This window comes from Rhea americana, unplaced genomic scaffold (assembly GCF_003343005.1).
Source record: "Rhea americana isolate MKP2758 unplaced genomic scaffold, rheAme1 scaffold_3, whole genome shotgun sequence".
Lineage (NCBI taxonomy): Eukaryota > Metazoa > Chordata > Aves > Rheiformes > Rheidae > Rhea > Rhea americana.
The window spans coordinates 13467427-13488950 of record NW_028186423.1 but is presented as its reverse complement, the minus strand read 5'-3'; the positions used below and the strand labels follow the sequence as shown (position 1 = coordinate 13488950).

The window sequence follows — 21524 nt, the reverse complement described above, 5'->3', positions numbered from 1 at the left end:
TTGAAAACACAACAAATTTGATTTAAAAATAATATTTATAATATTACATAATTATATAGTAATATAATATTATTATAAATTTGGGTTATAATGCCATCAAAGCATGGCTTATAACTTTTTTTTCTCTAAATTTAAGATGAACTTGGTATATATTTGCAAAAATGCAACATAATCTAAATGCTAAGTATTAAAACGCCAGTAACTAAGACATCAGTTGCCAAATTCCGATAATGTTTCCCTTGCACACTCAAGGACATTATTGCTGAAATAAATTCTTTATTTCTGAAACATTCCAAAACAGCAGTATACACAGTTGTAATCAAATATTAAGTCATATGCCATTATAAGAAAGCATTGATTAGTGCAATTGGATTTTGTAAAAGATCTATCAAAAAGATTTATTCACATTAAAACTCATTCATTTTCCATAAGCAACTGTTAATAAAACATTAAATTTTATTCTTGATAATAAAGTAATGAAAACTGACTGTTGTTTTAGAGATCACTGTATCTTTGTAAGTGCAATGTGACTTATGCTGCCTTTTTAAATACAAAACACTATGACAATAAATTAACAATTGAACAAATAGTGAAAGACCAACAAAACCATGCTGACCCAGCTGTATGGCAATTTCCAGTGAATGCTACTTTTTTGTGCTTCTGCAACATAAATATACTACTTTGTATTGCCAATGGTACATTTTTGTAAGATATGTTCCTAGCGCTAAAAAAGTACATTACCCCAAAAATATTATTTATGGCACAGAAAAGTTAAATTATCTCTTTGTCGTTCAAGGTTCAGGCAAGTTTAAATGAACTAAAGTATATAAAATAAAACGTACTGGAAACACTAAAAAAATTCAAGCACGTACATGGCCCCCCCCCAATTCAAAATAAAATGCATGATTCTTTTACACTGAAAAAAATATCTTAGAATTTCAGTATGGCAAAGCTGCTCAGAATAGGACTATCTCCTATTGTTGTTTCAAAGGAAGTATTCTGGTACTTTCCATACACATAATATTCCTTTCAGCTCTAAATGCTAAGGCTGCCATTGTTAGTCTGATAACAATGCAGCTGTTCAGGTAACTGGCTAAGTGCAATATTTAGTATTTAATAAGATGTTCATTTTCTAAAAATGACATTGCATTATGAATGTTTACATATTAAAATCTCTGGGGAAATAATAGTKTATGACCCTCTCTTCCCAAATCATTGTTACCCAGCCAGCTGGGTAATGAAATCCACATTATTTTTCTTCCATTGTTCTTGTATTCTTCATCAGTAGCAGCCATCTCTCCAATTCCCATCCCGCATCGTGCTAAGTGATGAAAGAGGCTTTGGCGGCTGAAGAAAACTGTGTTAAACAGACCAAAAAAAGACAAAGGAAGCCATTATTTCATGTGAAAGATCATATCCTCCAGGACCACCACCACCTTCACACACCCAGGCTGCAACTGGCCCTAATAAAAAGGCTAATTAAAAAATGTTTGTTGACCATCTTCCAAACTTCCAAGTACTACTCAGGTAACTATTTCAAATCAAATCAAAGACAAAAACCCTCCACTCTGMCGTAACAGGCAACTCGCTGGTAGCTAGACAGACTACCTACAATTTGTGRCCACCATATTTTAGACAGGCTGTCTGTGGTCATCCTGTTTTAGTTGCATTGTATTTTGCTGAAAATAAACTGTCCCAGTTCTGTGGAAATGTTCCTTGTAAAACCATCTCTCAAGCTTCCTTCTAGTTCGTTCTCTTTTTCTCTTTGCCTTTTGCTGTAATTGCTGTAACTTACTCATGCGTCCCCTCCTTTTCAAATGCCCTAGGCTGGAAGAAGGCAGAAGCAAGCTGTAAGGCAGACAGAACCAGGAAGTTAAGAATACTAACCAGAACAGATTCTTGTCTCTCTACTACAACTATTTTTCTAGTGGCCAAAAACCTCCAATACAAAAGGTAGTTCAATTTAGGGTGGTCTAATCAAGCTGCTTTTATGCAATTCCACTATTTTTTTGTTACCTTTACTATAAAACCATCTACTTGAGGCATAAAACGCAACCTGCCATTTCTTTCAGAAAATGTGACCTAYCTACAACTGGTGCTTTCACTTTTTTATTTCTTTCAGAAATAAAAGGAAGGAAAGTATGATTAACAATATTCAGAAGAAAACAGGGAGGATGAAAAGTAAAGAAAAATTAACTAAATTGAAAACAAAGGCAAGAATATTGCTACTTAACCAGAACTGAACTTGTGTTACAGGGGAGTGAACAAGAAAACACACTCAAGAGYTGAAAACTGCCAACGAAGCACAAGCTGTCAAAATGATACTACAAAAGTCTGAGACAAAAGTTTTAGGTGGTCAGTAGTCCCTTCCTACTCTCCCATCATCAATTTAGGGTAGCTGAACTGCAGTGACTTGCTACTACACAAGGCAGCAGAAACAAGCAAAGCTCCCACCTTCACTTAGGAGCTGCATTTACATTGCAGCCATGCTTGTGTCTGGCTGGTACCTCACTGATCTAGCCCCAACCTTCTSACTTTACTTCCTAGCTTTATCTTGGACCYGCCTCATCACTGTGGACTTGTCTGTAGATCTGGACCGACTCTGGTCACTCTTAGTGTTTTGTTCTTCTGTTTTGGGTACTGCGGAACTGCCTTGCCGTCACACTCTGCACTTAGCTCTCCTTCCTTTAGGGAAGCAGCCCATGCCACTCCCAACATCACGCTCCTGGGTAAGGAGAGGAAGTAGCCAGGAATGTGGAGTTGGAAAGCGGACTGGGTGGATCCATTCAACTGCAAGAATGCAGACTTTCCACCTTCCCCTCACCAAAACATAGTAGTACTTCATTTGTAAGCCCAAGGACAGATGGATCAGATCCCTTACAATTTCTTTACTCTGCTTTTGGATGCATGTAGCTCTTTGATGGTAAGGAGGAAAGCAATAAATATTTAGCCATAATGAGTTATTTTGGCTATTACCATTTTATACTGCAAATGATCAAAAGCACTYCCTCAAAGGTTTGGTCCTGTGCTCCACATACTGAGGGCCTATCTAAGGTATCTAGCAATCTACTTTAAGTTTCTAAAATAGTAATAACTTGGTTATCTAATAGTCTGGCCACAGGAATGAAGACACAGTTTTGCTCTGAATGTGCACTTCTTCTTGAATATCCTATTTACTTCTTAAAAAATCTACTTTTAATCAAGTTATGACCAAAGATACTCTCTAATTTTTAGTCTACTAATAGAAGCTAGACTCTTGAACTGATAATCTGAAATGCTATTCATTAGAAATGACCACAGTGACAAAATTAATGCTGAGGAAATGGCTCTCTCATGGCTGAATTTCTTCCAAAATTATGTATGAACTGAAATCACCTTTATTTTCCATATTTAAAAAAAAAGGAGTCTTAAAGAGCTCCAGGCTGAGCTCCAATCTGTCAGTGCTTTAAAGAGTCCTACAAACTTGTCATTCACACAGTGCAAACATAATCTATCTTCCAGGATCACTGGTCTCGCCCTAGGGCCGCATATGATGCTGCTAATGGTATATTTGAAGGTGAGAAGACAGGAGTCTGAATTTTCTGCATTAAAAATAGCTTTGTTACTGATTTCAATCAGGTTCTAATAAAAGTAGTATTGAAAGTACAGTAAGTGAGAGTTTTCAGATGGTGAAATACATTTTTGTTTAGTATAGTCTGTTGTATGAGAATTTAAAAAATAGCAAGGGACTGGTCTTCATGGCCCAGAAAGTCTCTGTCTTTCTTACATGTTTCTATGAAAGATTTAAGAGCTCTGCAGAAGAACATGAAGATGAGAGAAAAAAGAAAAAAAAAGAAAAAAGAAAAAATACCCTCTACTATAAAGAACTCTAACAGAGAGAGTTCCAGCAGAGAGCAAAGAGGTTATAATAGAAATCTCATGGTACAGTGTTCCTCAAAAAAGCAATCTGACAGCTCTTTATCACAGTTTATCAGCAGTTGGTCAAAACCTGTTGTCAGTCACATCAGTGTAATCCCTGAGTAACTCAACTGAAGAGGTAATGTGAGCAATTGAACTTATTCTGGATCTAGCTAGTATCAAGCTAGAAGAAGAAAAACGATGAGAACTAGTGACAACTCACCCAAAACAGAACCAAGGTGTCACACAGTGGGTCTTTGCAATGGGACAGAATGCATGTAAAGGGAAGAAATATTTGGAAGAGTTTGACATAAGTTGACAAAGTTTCTCTCTGAGAAACTTCATCACCTACTAATCATACAAATATACAGCTAAGAATTTATTTCAACTCCCAGTTGTGATTAGGTGATTATATCACAGTCTGTTTCCTCAAGCTTATTTTATTGCTTACTAAAAAATAATTTGGACATTAAATTTTCTTGCAAAAAGCAAAAATGCATTTGCTTAACAGTATAGCTCATTGAAAGGACACGATACCTCAGGATTTCCTGTTTGTCTATTGTTCCTCAGATGGAATTTAAAAGATGTTGGTTGCAACCTAAGACCTTACTATCTTCCCTCAAGATCCTATAATGTCAAAATGTGCATTTTTACAATCTGTAGCCTTTTACAACAATGRGCAGGCAATTCTTTATTTGGGTACTCTCAAAAAAATGCTCATCCTGCTACCCTGAAATAGCATTTGACACAAGAATTGAAGTACTGAAGAAGGTAAGTCACATATGGAAATGATGTGAGATTTCCATCTGCTTTGATTTCTTACTGATGAGTGGTAATCAATTCTTATTGATCTACATTAATTAATTAGATTTAAATCTAATTAGATTTTATCAAGTATCACAGCTTACAAGGAATTAGCAGCAGGCAYTGCCTATTGCTGTTTGTGGAGAGAAATCTTCATCTGCTCAGTGACTCAGCATTAGGAGCTAGAAACATTTCTCCTTCATAGCCTGGCTCTATACTCAAGAGAAAAAGAAAAAAAAAGCTACCTAAGCCAAAACTAGCTACCCAGGAAAGGAGGCCTGTTTAACTCTTACCTTCGAACTGGCTGTGCAATTTTACTTCTGGGTATKCCACTCCCATTGATGGCCAGCGATGGTCTTGGAAGAGCACTGCGCCCTACAATCCCTTGGTTGGCAGTCTTGTTTGGCATTGGGATKCCAGTGTTAGAGTATAACTGTAAATTGTTGGATACCGGAATACTACTACTGCCTTGTACAGTTGGGCTTACATAGGCAGTAGCTTTAAGAGGCTGTCTAACAGACACTGGAAAATGTCCCACACTGTGAACTCTGTGTTGAAGTTGTCCTGGTGAGGGAACTGTAAAGAGTGGTAGGAAAGAAAGAAATAAGGTCAATATGCAACATGTAGTAATGTTAATTTCTAGACAGGTCTGTATAGCCACATTCATTATGTTATTTACTTGCTCACTATAAATTATTGAAAAATCGTTGGATCCAATACTGCATCCAGTAACACTGCATAAAAAATAAAATACTCTATGTCATCCCCATACTAACCAAGAATCCCACCCTTTATTCTTCCTTATTTCTCCTCTCAAAGATGTTTCATTAGTCATTACAGGTAAACTAATTCCATCTATTTCCATCCACCCATTTTCGTTCCAGTTAGATCTTTAAATTGGAGAAATTATTGAAGATACAAATTAATTACTGCTAGATAACTTAGATTTTTGTAAAGTTGTTTGTAATAACAACTACTTCTTTAATGAATATAGCATTAAAGCATTATAAAACTTAACAGATGTCTAAGCTTTAGATTAGACCAATGAAAAGGCTTTAAAAAGGTCCTAAGTGAGACAACATACTCCACCAATTTTAAATAAACTATTATTTAAAGCAACGCTACCAGTTCCAAAAGCTTTATATGGAGATTTTCTACCCAATCCTGCCCCCTGGTGTACATCAGACACACATCCGTTTTCAGAGTCCATGTACCATAAGCTAACTGTCAAAAGCCTCAAGCACTTAAACTACCACACATAAGCCAGTTCTGTTCTGGGTCTTTGAAAGGGGCATCTTAAATCCATAGAAAGACTCAGGAGAGAATACAGATGTGTGGTTTAATTAAATAATACTAGTACAGTTACAGTAACTAGTACTAGTTACAGAACTCTTATCATAACACACTTTCTTTAAAAAAACAATATAGACACTTATAAGGAAAGTTTCCCATAAATATGCTTAAGAAAATCACGTTTTATGCACATATATATACATGTGCAAATGCAACATGCAAATATATAGATGAATAAAAATATTTTTAGAACAGTAAATAAAATTAAAACCTCAGCAAACTACCATGGACATTCAAAGTGGGAATCTGGACAGGCATTCCCATTCTCCTAACAGAACTGGGCAAAAATTAAATTAAGTACGTCCAGCAGTAAAGTATATTTGCTTAAAAAGAATGCAATTATATCATTTTAAAGTACTTTGTAAATTCTGCCCAGATCCAAAAGAAAATACCCATGGGAAAATGTATTGCTACTTTATCCTCCCTAAAATCTCACAGGATGTGAGATGCACACATTCAATTTTTTCTCTTGCTTGTGTCAAATGAAATTCACTTTTTTCCTTTCCTGCTAGACTATTACAACCACTGTGCTATAAAAAGTAAGCTCGGCTCTTGATGTCTCTTGTTGACATTCTACATTAATGATTCAACATCCACTAGAACAATACTCAACATTCCCCCCAGTCCAGAAGCCACCTTAATAAACCGATTAGAGTCACTTTCACTCTCCCACTCAACAGGCATGTTATACTCAAGGATTTAATTCTCTGTTTAACACACTTGCTTGGAACAAAGTGGCTTAGTTTCAACAGGAAAGAAGTCCTGTGTTTTAAGATGATATTTATACAGGGCACCATAAAAACAGCACCGTGTAAACTACTAATACAAGTAACATTTTAAAATCCAATACCAAAGTTAAAAACGTACGCTTACGTGAACTAATTGCATTATTGCAATTCTGTATCATTCTTCTATATCATGCTTCTATATAATTAATAGTAATAATAATGATTATTGCTATATTAAGTTTAGTACAAGACAAATGGCCAGAGAAAAAAGGAGGCGATGAAACTCTCAATACTGCGTTACAAGATTGGCCAAAATTTGCTTTCCAAAAAACTTTGAAAATCCTGAGCTAATGCAAAAGGGATACAAAGTCTTCTTTTAGTTTTTCATTAAGCGGAGGATCAGTGACTGGGATATGTAGTTTACAACTCTTATCAGTTCCTTATGCAGAGATAAAGAATTTAGGTACTTACTACACGACTGTATCCTTGAAATTCCATTACCGGCTCCATGTAAATTGGAATCAAAGCTCTGACTGTTCCTCACAGTGACTGGAGAACTAGCAAAGCTAGCATTATTGTTAATGGCGGGGGTGCTTGGCATCCGAGCTAGGTTAGGCATGCTTCTTCGAAGTTTATCTGAAGCAAAAGAGCACAATATCCATAGACATATCAGAATTTCCAACACAAGGAGATTCTGAGTAATTTCTGCAGAAAACTGGAATTACAACTAAATTACTTAAACACAAAGGAAGGTTTTTCTCCTTAGGAAGAATATGAATACATCATTGATAGCCTACTAATTGAGCCCTTCTGACTATTGTAATAGCATAATTATTTACAAATTATTTTAAAGACATCATTAGACAACATATTTTAGGTATCACAAGGATTTAAACACAAAAGTGTCACAATAAGGATGAGTTTCATGTAAATGTATAAAATAGGTCAGATGAATCATGCCCTAAATGTGCCTATTTCTTCGCAGAGGAAAAAAAAGCAAGGCTGCAGTGACAAAGTCAGATGCAGGTATCTGCACTGTGGATGTCTAAAGATAGGTGAGATGAATCCATCCGAAGTGATTAAGTCTAGCTTTCAGGTGCCAATGAGATGCTAAAAAATTCCATTCAGTACCTAACCTTATAGCATGTTAAGTCCTTGGACATCTAAGTTTCTGCAGGTGGTCATGCACAAAACTCGCTAAGTCTTGATGCTGTTCAGTTGCTTGAAGGGTTGACAGCAGGATTTTCAAATCTGGTGTTCTCCCTCCTATCCCACTTGTGGTGCCTGATATGGTATGCATTTTCAGAGCAGGCCTGTAAGATAAGGCCCTACACAAAAAGAAAGCTGGAAATGAGATGTTTGGGGGCAGGTTCAACAGCTAAGGCAAATGCCTAAGAGATCAGAAGATGCCTGTAATCCCACTCACACTATCTGATTTGGAGAGAGAAGTTGAAACCAAGTCTGACATCTGAGGAAAATGTCTCAACCACAACAGTGTTAGGTAATTTAAGATGAAGCTTTTTCAGTCTCTTCTGCCACTGGGTCAAAGGGAGAGGAAAGTGGGTGACTGAATTCTGTACAACCAGAAAAGACTGGCAGGGGGCAGATGCACACTGAATGCCCTGGTTTGAACTGCCTCCTGTGATGTGACAGACTTCAGTAAGGCAACACTGTGTGGAAACAACAGGTCAGTCACTAAATTATCATTAATAAGAACATTAAATCTGGCCCCTCAATCATGCTTTTTAACACAAGTATTGTGCTCTGTTGACATGGCTACACTTCTGGTCCACAGTCACGGTGCATGGAGTCCACTAGCTCAAGTGTCCATGCAGTACATTCCAGGGCATGGCACAGATGTGCCTCCAGTTGTTCCACTGCAAAAGCTAGGGTATACTTTTCTTGTAAAAGGCAGCTAAAACTACTCTCTCCAGTTGCAAGCAGGGCATTTAAAGATTGCAATTTTGGATTTACATACAAGAATGACATTTATATCACACGAACAGCTTGAAATTGCTGTTTTGTATCCACCTCAGCCCATACAAGGCAAGTTCAATTCAAAATAGCAACAAATTGAGCTAGGAGTCTCTATTAATCAGCTCATATAAATATGTATCCTATTTAGCCGCACTGTGAACATCCCTGATATTTATAGTTGCTAGTAACTGAAGAGTAATAAGAAGTGACATTACAGTTCTGTCTAAACACTGTATTAGTAGTCCCTAATTGTAATTTTAGTATATATGATGCCTATGTAACTCCAGTGAACTGAGTCAAGCAAAGTTACAACTACAATTATTACTCATTCTTGTCATATGAATTGATACAGGATCCCATGAACAGTCAAAACCATTCCTTTATTTTTCAAGGGTCTAGGATATCTAATATCCTCATTTCCTCTTACCARTGCCTATTTGCCCTTGACATTAGACCATGCACACCAGTCCTAGAGTGATGAGCAATTTTTCCCTTTTATCCCAGCTAAGGCTTTCACTTATCACAGATAGTCTGACATAGAAAAACATTACAGTCTAGAAAATATTTTAATATTAAATGTTGCTATGAATTAAAAACATTACATTTTTATATTTTTTAAATCAAACAGTAAGTACAGGAGGTGGGATAGAGAGAATTTTAGTGCAAGAAAATGAAATGCGAAGTTTGAGATCTCCAAAACGGGAGTACAGCCAAATTCCAATAAAGTTTTTCCAATATTAAATAGCTATATGTCCCTATTCCTGAAATACTTATGATTTTGAAAACTGGAGAGGAACCTTCCTGTGATGCAAGTCTGAGTTCACAGTGGCAGGAAACTCACAAACATCAGCATGGGATTCATGGTGCATGACTCTAAGTTGTAGCAGAAATGCTGGTGTTCTCACATTAGGAAAAGCAGAGATTTTACTTGCATCACATAAGAATATGTGATATTGTTCACATCATATAACAATATGACTGATGGGTGTCTGAAGCTATTGCAAATTTTGAAACCTAGTCTGTTCTTTGGTAATGAAACTCTATCTTAACATGTCAAAAAAAAAAAGGTCTGAGCAGCAGGATGGTGGTAGGGAAGACAGCACTGCATGAACTAAGCTTTTGTCTAATACAATCCATGTATCACGCAGTATGAGCAGAATTCATAGGATTCTATATGCTCTTCCACTCAGAGACTGCATCGACCATGAACAGGCATATTCTACTCCCACAACTGTCCACTGGATACAGCTACAATAGTAGAAAAAAGGCATAGAAGTAGCTTGGATTTCGTCTGTGTCTAGGGGTGGCCACTTCTGCTTCCTGTTCATTACTCCCTTCTCATTCCAGCAGACTGCTCAGCTGCTGGGTCTGTCCTTAAGCAACAGATTCCTCCTGCGCCCACAGATTCTCATCCAGTGACCATCTGCGTTGTTTCTTTTTGTCTCTGGGTCCTTGTGTCTGCTGAGATAAACGGCCCTGAAAAACAATGAAAACAACAGGTCAGTTCTGTGTCTAGGGAAAAAAAAAAGAAATGCTTGTCTTGCTATCTTTTTGCAGCTTTCATGTCCATGGATAATGCATTCTCTTTCATCTCTTTAATAAAGTTTGTTCTGTCATCTGTTACTTTCCAAAAAACAGTGGCAAGAGTCTTACAGATGTTCTGTCTTTAAGTGAAAAACTGGCTCTTGTGAACTTGATAGATGGAAGCAGGTGAATGTTATGCAACTTTAACATTATCTCAGGCCACAGAGATATGAACTTGCTGGAATCTATGAGAAGAAAACAAAAATATTTTTCTAAGCAAACCTTTCCTCTCTAGACTCTTTGCTCTCTTAAACCTGATGAGAAAATTAACATATAGAAGGAGTGAAGGAGCAGAGCTGCAAAGTATTCTCAGATGAGGAAGTAATTTCCCAAAAAGTCCAATTTATGGTCCATGCTGAACATAGCAAATTTCTACAATAGTTTCTGCTACTCCTTATCCACTAACCTGCTTCAGTCACAAACCTAAAAATCATCAGCTGTTTACAGTTTGCTCTGTTATAAAGAATGGATATTAACACTAGCTAAGAACTTCTGAAGCATCTGTAGCTTCTAAAKCCCCCAAAGTTATTGTGACTCACTATTTAGACTGGACTAAAATTTATGCTGAAACAAATAGGATTTTAAGTAAGATGCAGTCATAGGCATCACAAGATGCACCACAAATGTATCTTTGCCTTTCACAGCCCTCTTCGAAATGCAACAGCATGACCTACAAACATTGTATTTGTGTGAACTATTGAAAGTGTGAAGAACAAAATGGAAGGATATGTCATGCAAGGGAGTTAATAATCAGTTTCTGGTTATTATTAGCTTCGTAGAATAGTTCATGCATAGATACACATGTACTTGTCACTTCTTATGAGTTTATGAGTGTTCTTTAGCTTGTATTAATTGTCTTTGTTTCATATATCTGCAGCAGTGATCCACAATAAATCACCTCCTGCATGTTTACACTTTTTCTGAAGAAAACACTTGGCATCTGTGCTGAATCACGTTGCCTGGAGCATGGGACACACTAGGAATCATGAAAAGACAGGGTCCTTTGCCCTAAACTGAAGGTATGCATGAAAAGACCTCCCCACAGCACAGATCATGCTCACTATAGTAAAGAAACTGATCAAAAAGCAGGTCCGTTATTTTGTAAAATATTCCACAAAATTAAACTAAAAACGGCAGTTTGCCTCTTACCCAGTTGTTTCGTTTCCGATTTTTCCAAGAAGTTTTTTCCCTTCATGCCATTTCTTCTCATAAATCAGCCTGCGATCTGCAGCCCAACTTCATTCTGGCTAGGCTCCAAAACAGACAGCACCTGCCTTGTATCTTCTGGTTCCAGCACTATCAGTGCCCCAGTTGCATCATTTTTCTTTCTTTCTCCTGACCAAATACTATCATCATCTGAAGATTAATGCTCATCCAGCATGCAAACAGCCTTTGAACTTGGAGTAAAGTTGCACCAAAAGAGGTATGGTACTGGTTAGCTGCCAGACTGCGAATTCTGATCTTTGGTTTTCGTGTGTAGGTTCTTGATAAATATCATCATCTCTCTGCCAGATGCCTTGTCCAGTAAAACATTTCTTCTACCAGTTCCTTGGAGGCAGCCCTTGATTACGGATAAATGTCTCTAACAGTTCGTACAGATCTCACAGAAGTGGTTCATAGTCTGAGGGAATAGATTTCTTGAACAGAAAAGTCACTAGGAAATGTAAAAAATGTTGCTGATGCAACAGGCAGTATGCCATGTCAGGCTGAAATACCAAAATGGTTTATATAAACTTGTAGATGGTTTCTAGAACTGAAGGAAGGAGTTAGTAGACAGCAAGAAAACAGAACCTGAGGTGAACTAAGGGAATACATACTAGAAGTATTACTGTTGGATGCCCAGCTGTTTGTACGTTAATTAGTCTGCACTAAGTGTACAAAAGAGGCAAGTTATCAGTTCTAGTGTTGAAAATACGGATATTTTGTTTAATACTCAACAGGATTCAACAGGACTAACAAGCCCAGATTTAAAATATACCAAATCAAGGTCAGACATTCAATGCCTGTGGGCAGGAACAAAAGTAAGTGCAAGGAGAGCTTAGGCTGACCCTACAGTGAAGTGTCTTACAAGAAGTTTATTCATTTACTGTTATTTTTTGCAACAATGTTGTCAACGTTTTATTTGAACAAAGGACTGACAAGCCTGGCAGAAAGTGCACTATAGTTAAGCAATGTAATAAAATTAATTAGAATTATTATTTTCTCAGAGAAATCTATACTTCTGTTTTAAAAAAATTAGCAATTTCTTACATATATTTAAATCCTTCATACAATCCCTGCAAATACAGCCCGGCCTTATCTGTACTGTACGCACAAAAAAGTTAGGCAAAAATTGTAAGAAAAAAAACTGTCAGTGTCAGAAGATGTTTTTTCTGTTTTCAAATATTGTATTCTATATTATGTATATATTCAAAGTTCAATCCAAAATCCTTAACAAATTTGTAGACCCAATTACAAGTTTGTTTTAAAGGAAATTAAAGGAATATATTGTAAATTAATTTCTCCTTCTCATCTTCAAACACCTGAGTACGATGTCTGCATTACATTTTTTTATGGTTGTAACATCCTAAATACGTCATGGTCTGATAAGAGATCTGTGAAATTATCAGTTGATACAACAGAGATATCAGTACGTAAAAGTACAAGTACAAATTAAAAACATTAAGAACCAAGATTTTCATTCAAGCAGGAAACATCATTMTTTGTAATTGTCAATACCTGCATTTCATTAATGTAGAACACTTCTATTTTATTTAGATGTTTTATTTAGATATTTACTTCATCTCTCCCTGGCTTCCTAGGCATGTATCTCCCTCCACTGATACTTAAAGCAAATTAATGATTTTTCCATGGTCTTTGCACTACTCCTCCCCATGGAACACTACTCTCTACAGAATTTTAGAGGTGACTGAGAAAGATTTCTTCTCCATTTCTTTAATACAGAGTCTACAATAACTCCCCACAGTCATTTCTCCCTTCTCTACTGAAAAAGAAAGGCTCAAACAGGAAAGCATACATGGCCAGTCAATCAGCAACAAAAGACCTTTACCCATCTCCACAAATACGCAACTCAAAGTCAACATATGCTGAATGGATATCTAACACAGACTTGCTGCATCCAGAATGCTGCTGTTCTATATCTGCCTGGAGTTTCATTAAAAAATAAAAAAAAAAAAAAAAAAAGAAAGAAGAAACAGGCAAGCGTATTGCAACAGTCAACAATGTTCATCAAACTTTGCCTGAGAAAAAAGAGAAAAATTATTCCCAGAGCGTAAGCAATGAAGTAGCTCATAGTTAATAATTTCTGAAATAAACCTACAGCTTTTGAAGTGAATGATACCTGAAGCCTGAAGGTATCAGCCAAATTAAAAAATAAACATCATGGAAAGGTAAGGGAAAATATAAATTGGTATTAATCAAATTGCACACACTGCACACTGTAAATTGCATACACCTCAGTAAAGCTGTTCTTACTGCATTATAATAAATTTTTTCTTTACCCGGAATCATTTGTCTATAGCACAGAGTTTGATTTTCAAATATTATACCAATGCACACTTTAAAATGCACATGAAATAAGACTTCTAGGACATAATATGCAAGATAAAAGTTTAAATACAAGTTTATCTGAAGATCTGGAAGTGGGCTTGAATAGAAGATAAGCTTTCTTTCTGGTATCTTATTTACTCTCAGTTTTCACTGCTATGGATGTTTTCACAGTACTACAGTTTATTAATACCTATTAAAAAAATAAAGTGGCCAAACAGAAATTAAAAAATATATATTTTTAAAAAATTAAAGAGACACTTTTGTGTCACAATTAACAAAATAACTCCTATATTTATGGGCAATATGAAGCAGAAAACAGCTTGCTTTATGAAATTTAGTGATATAAGTATTTCTCATACAAAAATGACTAAATATATAAATAATATTAGTAGAATTAGCAACATTTTACATTGTGAAGTATGAAATACTTAAAATCAGGGAAAGGACAGTGAGGTACAAACACAAATCTTTCTATTGTCAACATACTAAAAACACTGTTAAATTTAGAGATAGACAGTAACTGAGATGTACTCACTTTAGCTAACTGCAACAGCTGCTTGAAAGCTATTCACTTTCTGCCTCTCTCATATCTTCTTTAAGCGATCCATTTAGACCCATTAACATATTATATTACAAAAATAAAATGGCTTCTCTCCTGAAAAACACACTGCCTTATCGATATTCAGAGATGGAATTTTTCAGATGAAACCCCTAATTAAACAAAATTCAGCTGAGTTAAGGAGAGGATGTAATTAAACAAGGAAAAGAAGATTTCATCGTAAAATTTTCCTATTAGTGAATTATTCATCAGAATTGGAAATAAAATTTATTAGAGMGCAATCACAGCATACACATGCAATGGGTGGCTGCTACAAAATGTTAAGGGGAATGTCTGCAGTCTGTGCTACAAGTGGCCCCAAAATACACTTTTAACACATCTTAACATATTTACACTAGTACATATCTGCGATTTGATACTGGGATTTTCCATCAGCTTTTTAGTACTGCAAGCTGGAGTCTGGCTGCAAATAGGGCAGGTATCATTCATTCAGACAATGCACAGGTAGGATAAGGTAAGGAAAAGAACCTGGGCATGAGCAAGGGCTAGGTGGAATGGTACTTTAAAATATAGATAAGGCAAAATAAAACAGGGCAGAATAACAAAGTAACAGCATGAGGCAGCACTTTGCCAAAATAAGCGGGCAAGACAACGTGCAAGTTCAAAATTATGGCCTAAAACACAGCTGGAAAACGTCTGTCAGAGTATTCACATGCCAAGCATATGCAGTAGATTATCAAAGCACCAGAAACATCATACARTCACTCTCTATGCTACGTATAACGTGAATGAAAAACAAGTAATGTTGGCTATCGTGAGAGAATAGACACCTAGTACACAATTCAGTGCCTCTATATGGGTATCTAACACAGTTTGAAGGACCCCAGRGACTCGAAGACATTCAAACAAGCACTCACACATGGCTATCGTGAAGCCAAACAAAATACCCAAGAGTATCTCATACATCACTAAATGCTTCTATTTGGGCACCTAAATGAGCCCTTCATTCACATATGGGCACCTATATCTCAGCATAGAATCGGTAAGGTTGGAAGGGACCTCTGGAGATCATCTAGTCCAACCTCCCTCTTCAAACAGGGACACCTAGAGCATGTTAGACACGGTTGCATCCAGGCAGGCCTTGAAGATCTCCGGAGAAGGAGACTCCACAACCTCTCTGGGCAACCTGGGCCAGTGCTCCGTCACTCTCACAAGGAAGAAATTCCCCCTCACGCTCAGGCAGAACTTCCTGTGCTTCAATTTCTGCCCATTGCCTCYTGTCCTGTCACATGGGACAACTGAAAAGAGAGTTTGTCCCCGTCCCCTTGACACCCTCCCTTCAGGTACTTGTACACATTGGTAAGATCCCCCCTCAGTCTTCTCTTCCCCAGGCTGAAGAGGCCCAGCTCTCGCAGCCGTTCCTCACAGGGCAGGTGCTCCAGCCCTCAGATCATCCTCGTAGCCCCACACTGGACTCTCTGCAGTGGCTCCATGTCTCTCTTGTCCTGGGGAGCCCAGAACTGGACACAGYACTCGAGATGAGGCCTCMYCAGGGCTGAGGAGAGGGGCAGGATCACCTCCCTCCACCTGCTGGCAACAGTCTTCCTAATRCACCCCAGGAGACCATTGGCCTTCTTGGCCACAAGGGCACATTGCTGGCTCATGGTCAACTTGTCATCCACCAGCACTCCCAGGTCCTTCTCTGCACAGCTGCTCTCCAGMAGGWCASMCCCCATCTTGTACTGTTGCCTAGGGTTATTTTTCCCTAGGTGCAGGACCCTGCACTTGCCCTTGTTGAACCTCAGGAGGTTCCTCTCYGCCCAGCTCTCCAGCCTGTCCAGGTCTCTCTGAATGGCAGCACAGCCCTCTGGTGTATCAGCCACTCCTCCCAGCACGGTATCATCAGCAAACTTGCTGAGGAGGCACATACACTTCACCAAAATCAAGCAGCACAGTATCACTAATACTATCTGTTCTTAAAGGCAAAAAGCTGTATTTGAGCTAAACAGTCAAGTTTTGGAGAGACACTCTGCCAAAGCTAAACACCATTTTTCACCCTGCAACGAGCACCAAATTTCAATGTTTACTTGCCACTTACTGTTCTTTGATGGAGATTATGATGTGAATGATCAGGTGATCCATTGGACAGACTGTTGACTATACATACAAGAGCACTGCTGATCTCTTTTCAGGAAAATGTGGAAAAAGGGATTTGTAAAAACTGTTAGAATGGCTGAATGCAGCATTGCATGTTGCATATGCAGTTTTGATTAATTAAGAATGGTATTTTCACATATATTGAAAGCAGTAACCAACTGGTTAAGCTTCTCCATCTATCACACCCCCCTCCTCACTTGCCTTCATAAACTGTAACAGTGTGAAACACACTATCCATCATATTGAGTTTGAAACAAAATTTTATTTTGCAGTCTACCTACATTTCAGTTTAGCAGTTCCTGAAAGACATGAAATTGCCACCAAGATAATRAAAAGTGATGATGAAAAGATATTGCCATAATACTAATTTGTTCATCTGCCAACAAAACACAGTTGAAGTAAAAAAATTTTCATGATCAATATTTGTTTTGATCACTGCCGCTTTAGATGCTGAAGTTACTGAAATTAAAGGGRTAATTCTCCTCTACACATAGCGCAACCAGCTATCATCGGGCTGCCTTCCATTCCAGAAAACTCAATTAACTGAAGTCATGTGTTTTGATCTTCTGAGCAACACAGAACAGATATCCAATACCTCAAATTTCTTGAGAAAAAAAGACAACCAAAGGATAAAATTGGTCACCTTTCATTTATTACATAGAAGTTAGGGGGGAAGTGAAAGAGGATAACAGAGAAAGGACACTTTGGTACACTTCCCTGTCAGGTATTATTTTTAGTATCTTGCAAGTGCTTCCTGAAGTTTCCGTGTAGGACTCCAGTGCTTATGCTCCACTGACACAGAACATGAAACGGTCATTAAAAAATAACTTGGGAATCATATGAAAAGATTGCAGCACCACATCCTGCCCACATTCCTGAATCAAGAATTTCATATACCCTTCCATTCTATCTCCCAAACAGATTTTCTGAAAACCTTTCAGTGCTGCCCCATTCTTGTATCACACTGACAAGAAAAATAAGATTGAAATTTATACAGCACATATGCTGTACCAGTAAACATCCACATTACTGTACTAGATCTTAACCAGCATTCTTTATACACTGCCACGCCATGACTTACCTTGAATGCAAGTGCTTTTGGCAGCACCCTGTCAGATGTTATTTGTCAGGTAAGTAACATGCATACCTGTGGTGCTCTATAAATAGTAATTATTTTGAATGCCACATTTATTTTTTTTTTTTTGCTCAAGGGAGGGTTATAACCTGTAATATTACAAACAAGACCTTGACTGAAAACTGATTACCTCAAATTAGCTTGGAGAACAGACTGAAGGAATGCGACAGTAAGAGACAGCAAAGAAGGCACAATAGGGAATGAAAAAGAAGGTAACAGAAGCAATGGAAGGGAACTTAAATCTTGAATGAGCAGTGAAATAAAAACGTCTTCCACAGACTCTGAAATATAGGTCAAATGGAGTGAAAAAAGCAGTAATGGCTCAGGGTGATTTGGGAGTGACACTACCTCCCACTACTTCAACAATCTGCCCTGAGAGACTTGGCACTGCCAGCGTGAAGAGCAGAGTGATGACCTTTGTGGTGGTCAGCAAGTAAGAGGCATCATTGATTCATACTGTACCTATCTTACTGGCAGAGTCAGGAAGTAAGAAGAAAGGCTAAGAATGGCTAATAACGAAAATCTGAAATCCCTCTTTTGTATTTTGCTGTATCCATGATGGACATATATAGGCCAAGCTCAGAAACCTGACCAGTTTTTCCATTTAACTATTGGKCTACCAAAGATGCTCATTTTTCCTTTTTTTCTTATTTACTTGTGCTCATATCTGCAGCCTTTTAAAACTGACTAAACCAACAATTTTCATGACCATATCACAGATCATATTTTGTAGCAAATTATTTAACAATAGCATACCTCAAATAATGTAGTCACAATCATTTACTAAGATTTAAATTGCTTGTCACAGTTCATGGTCTAGCTGTCATAATCTGAACACATTTCACTTGGTTGACATAACTTGGATCTTTAAAATGGTACTGACATTCTACAAAGAGGAGAGGAACAAAGGAAAAAACATTTCTCAAAAAAACATGGAACCCACCTCCATTAATCCTATTTGGCTGCTGCTCTGGAGTTTGGGCTTGAGGAGAATAGTACGGCTGCTGATAATTATTTGAAGGGAAGTGCTGGGAAGTAGGACTTCTCCTGCAGTCCCGAATACTTGAGAAAGTCTGTGAGTGTGGAATTCCTCTTTGGAAGGGGGAACAGCGACTGAGCCGAGGCTGTGGAGGTGGGAGGTGGTCAAACTCTTCTTCATCCTCAAGGCTATAGCGATCATAGTCCTGATCACTACATGTCCCTTTCTTTCCTGAATGCAGAGATACACTTGAACTGTGTCTTGATACAGATGCTGAAGTAGAAGCATAATCTTGTCTAAGGCCTGTAAATTTCAAGGAGAGGATGATTCAGTTTTTGCTAAGTGCTTAATTCTAGCATACACTTCAATCTTGCAAATTATGTAAGTAATTAGCCATTATTTTACAAAGAACGCAATTTACAATGTTATCAAGATGAAGATATGAAGTATAATTCATCTGATTTAACTTTAGGTATCCATCTTTTAGATATCTAACTCTGATCTACTTCTCTTGAGAACATTTTTCAAWTGAAAAAAAAAAAAGAAAGAAAAAAAGGCCGGCATCTCCAAAATGCAGTTCCTGTGAGCTATCACAGATACTTCTCAAAGATCAATAGCCCTCAGGAGGTACTCACTTCTCTGCCAATGAAAAGACTACATGAATATTAAGCATTTAACTTTTAAATGCCCTAAATTAGAGGAGTTAACTCTCATCTTTCTATTATTATTCCAAATTACTGCTATTATAGTTTTATGGTACTGCAACAACATGCTAACAAGACAATGACATCTGCTAAACACAAACTCCATGAAATATTCTGGCTCTGCAACTTCACTGAACCAGAATTAACTCCTGATGGCATCCAGTATCATGGCAAAGGCTTAGTGGTAATACACTCATATGTTAGATACATAGGTATTTCACTCTCCTTTTTTTAGAATGCCAAGTTTTGAAAACCATCCCACTATTAGCACTGCCCCCAAGAGCCTGTTTGCTTCAGGTCAAGTAAGAGGCAAGCACCCACCGCCCTTGTATATCCCTCTTTTCTTACACAGTACCACAGTGAGCCCTGGAATGCATCATATTTCCAAGACCTGAGCAATTTTGTGAACAGCTATGAATAACTGCATCTTCAGATGCATCTTCAGCACTCAGCTTTAGCAGATGTCGTTGGTATCATAATGGAAATTTCTTAATGTGCTTCCCCCCATACCTTCAAGTGGGAGTTTCTATTCATGGACATGAAAAGAGTGTGCCTGCATGCACGCATAATACTACCACTTTCCAAAGGATTAAGTGGACTGCCAACATCTGCCATGTGTTCAAATATTCTGCACGGACTGCTATTACAAAAATGACATACAATGATTATAATTGAAACAGGTTAGTAGGAAAACTTTTTCCTTCTATTTTACCAATGACCTGATTTCTTATAAGGCTAAGTACCAGAAGTTTTTCTTAAGCCTGACCCTGACGGAGAAGAGCATAGCTGTCATTAAGGTAACATAGTACTTTGTATCTTTGATAGTCATAAAATTTAATTTTTTTGAAAATTCTTATCACTTGCAAATAGCATCARAAATTTTCCAAATTCTGACCATACACATTTGCCAGCTGAGAACGCAGTTATCTTGGAAAGTTTCACAATTGCTAGTTTCCCTGGCAAACATAACTGTTGCTACCAGATTCTCAGCAAGTTCAATTGCTGACAAGTGGTGACTCTGGCCTGTTTAGTCTGGTTGCTCCAAATTGTTTTATAATTTCTTGTCCACATTTTATCTTTATTCCTTTTAGTCACTTATTATCCTGCAGTTTCCTTCAGTCAGCATCTCTGAATGTCTCGTTTTTATTTCATCATTTCCTCTTTTATGTCTTCCTTGGCACTAACAGGAAGGCAGAAAGATACTGCATTTATTGTCTCAGTGACTTCTAAGCAAAAAGTCTTTTATCTATGAATAAAGATACTTTCCACAAATATCTATCAAGCTAACCTGTAATCTATGTCATACAAGCCTATGGGCTCAGATTTGTGCATAACCACTAGTCTCAAACCAAACCGTTCAATTTAAATGTCTGAGTTCAGGATTTAAGAAGGAATACCATTTCAAAATTCACTTGATAATTTAGCAATGCAAAATATGAGCAAAATTGAGAACTGCTCATTTTTAATTTTTTCATTAAATGTATGCATGAAAAGGATGCTTCAGCTTCTCCCTTCCCCCCAAATACACAAATTTTAATATAGGAAAACATTATAAAACAGCTAAATCTAAACGTACTTAATGGGTATGGAGCTACCAGTTGGGATTTAGCAATAAGTAACAAATTTTACAAGATCCAACACCCTTAACACAAACTCAACAACTTGCACATCTTCTTGAAAGTTAAAGGAATTTTTCTATCCACCATTCGAGAGGCCACATTTTTCAAGAAAGATCTAATTGACTGAGGCTAGATATTAGCAGTTTTGCTGTTATGGGAAATTTTCCTCAGATTATTTCAGAAAATGTTTATGAAACAGGATACCTACTTTCTTCTTGTAGACGAGCCATGATCTGAACATCAGTGAGGTCCTGCAGTTTGTATCCCATGGAGATGGAATCATCCTCCAGCTCTGAGGTGCTCAGTTCACTGTCTATTGATGACTGTGGACTCAAAGGGGAACTTCTAGAAGTGTAACCTATGCAAGAACACATAATCTTTAGTCTGTGAATATGTATGGCAATTTTTCATTCACAGCTAACTGCCCTTTGTGATTCCATAACTTAAAATAGTTTCTATATAACAGATAAAAACTCTCA

At 37.4% G+C, this 21524-nt stretch overlaps 1 protein-coding gene across 1 annotated transcript in view; it reads right to left on the bottom strand.

The window, feature by feature from the left end:
* Positions 1-604: 604 nt before the first annotated feature.
* SLAIN1 (SLAIN family member 1) overlaps positions 605-21524 on the bottom strand; it is a gene marked incomplete at its 5' end in the record, with an annotated part of 47711 nt that continues 26791 nt past the window's right edge. The window contains 5 exons of the mRNA XM_085309563.1: positions 605-1357; positions 4995-5277; positions 7254-7418; positions 18687-19025; positions 21254-21403. Coding sequence (XP_085165689.1) covers positions 1282-1357; positions 4995-5277; positions 7254-7418; positions 18687-19025; positions 21254-21403 — 1013 coding nt within the window. The remainder of the gene's footprint in view (positions 1358-4994; positions 5278-7253; positions 7419-18686; positions 19026-21253; positions 21404-21524) is intronic.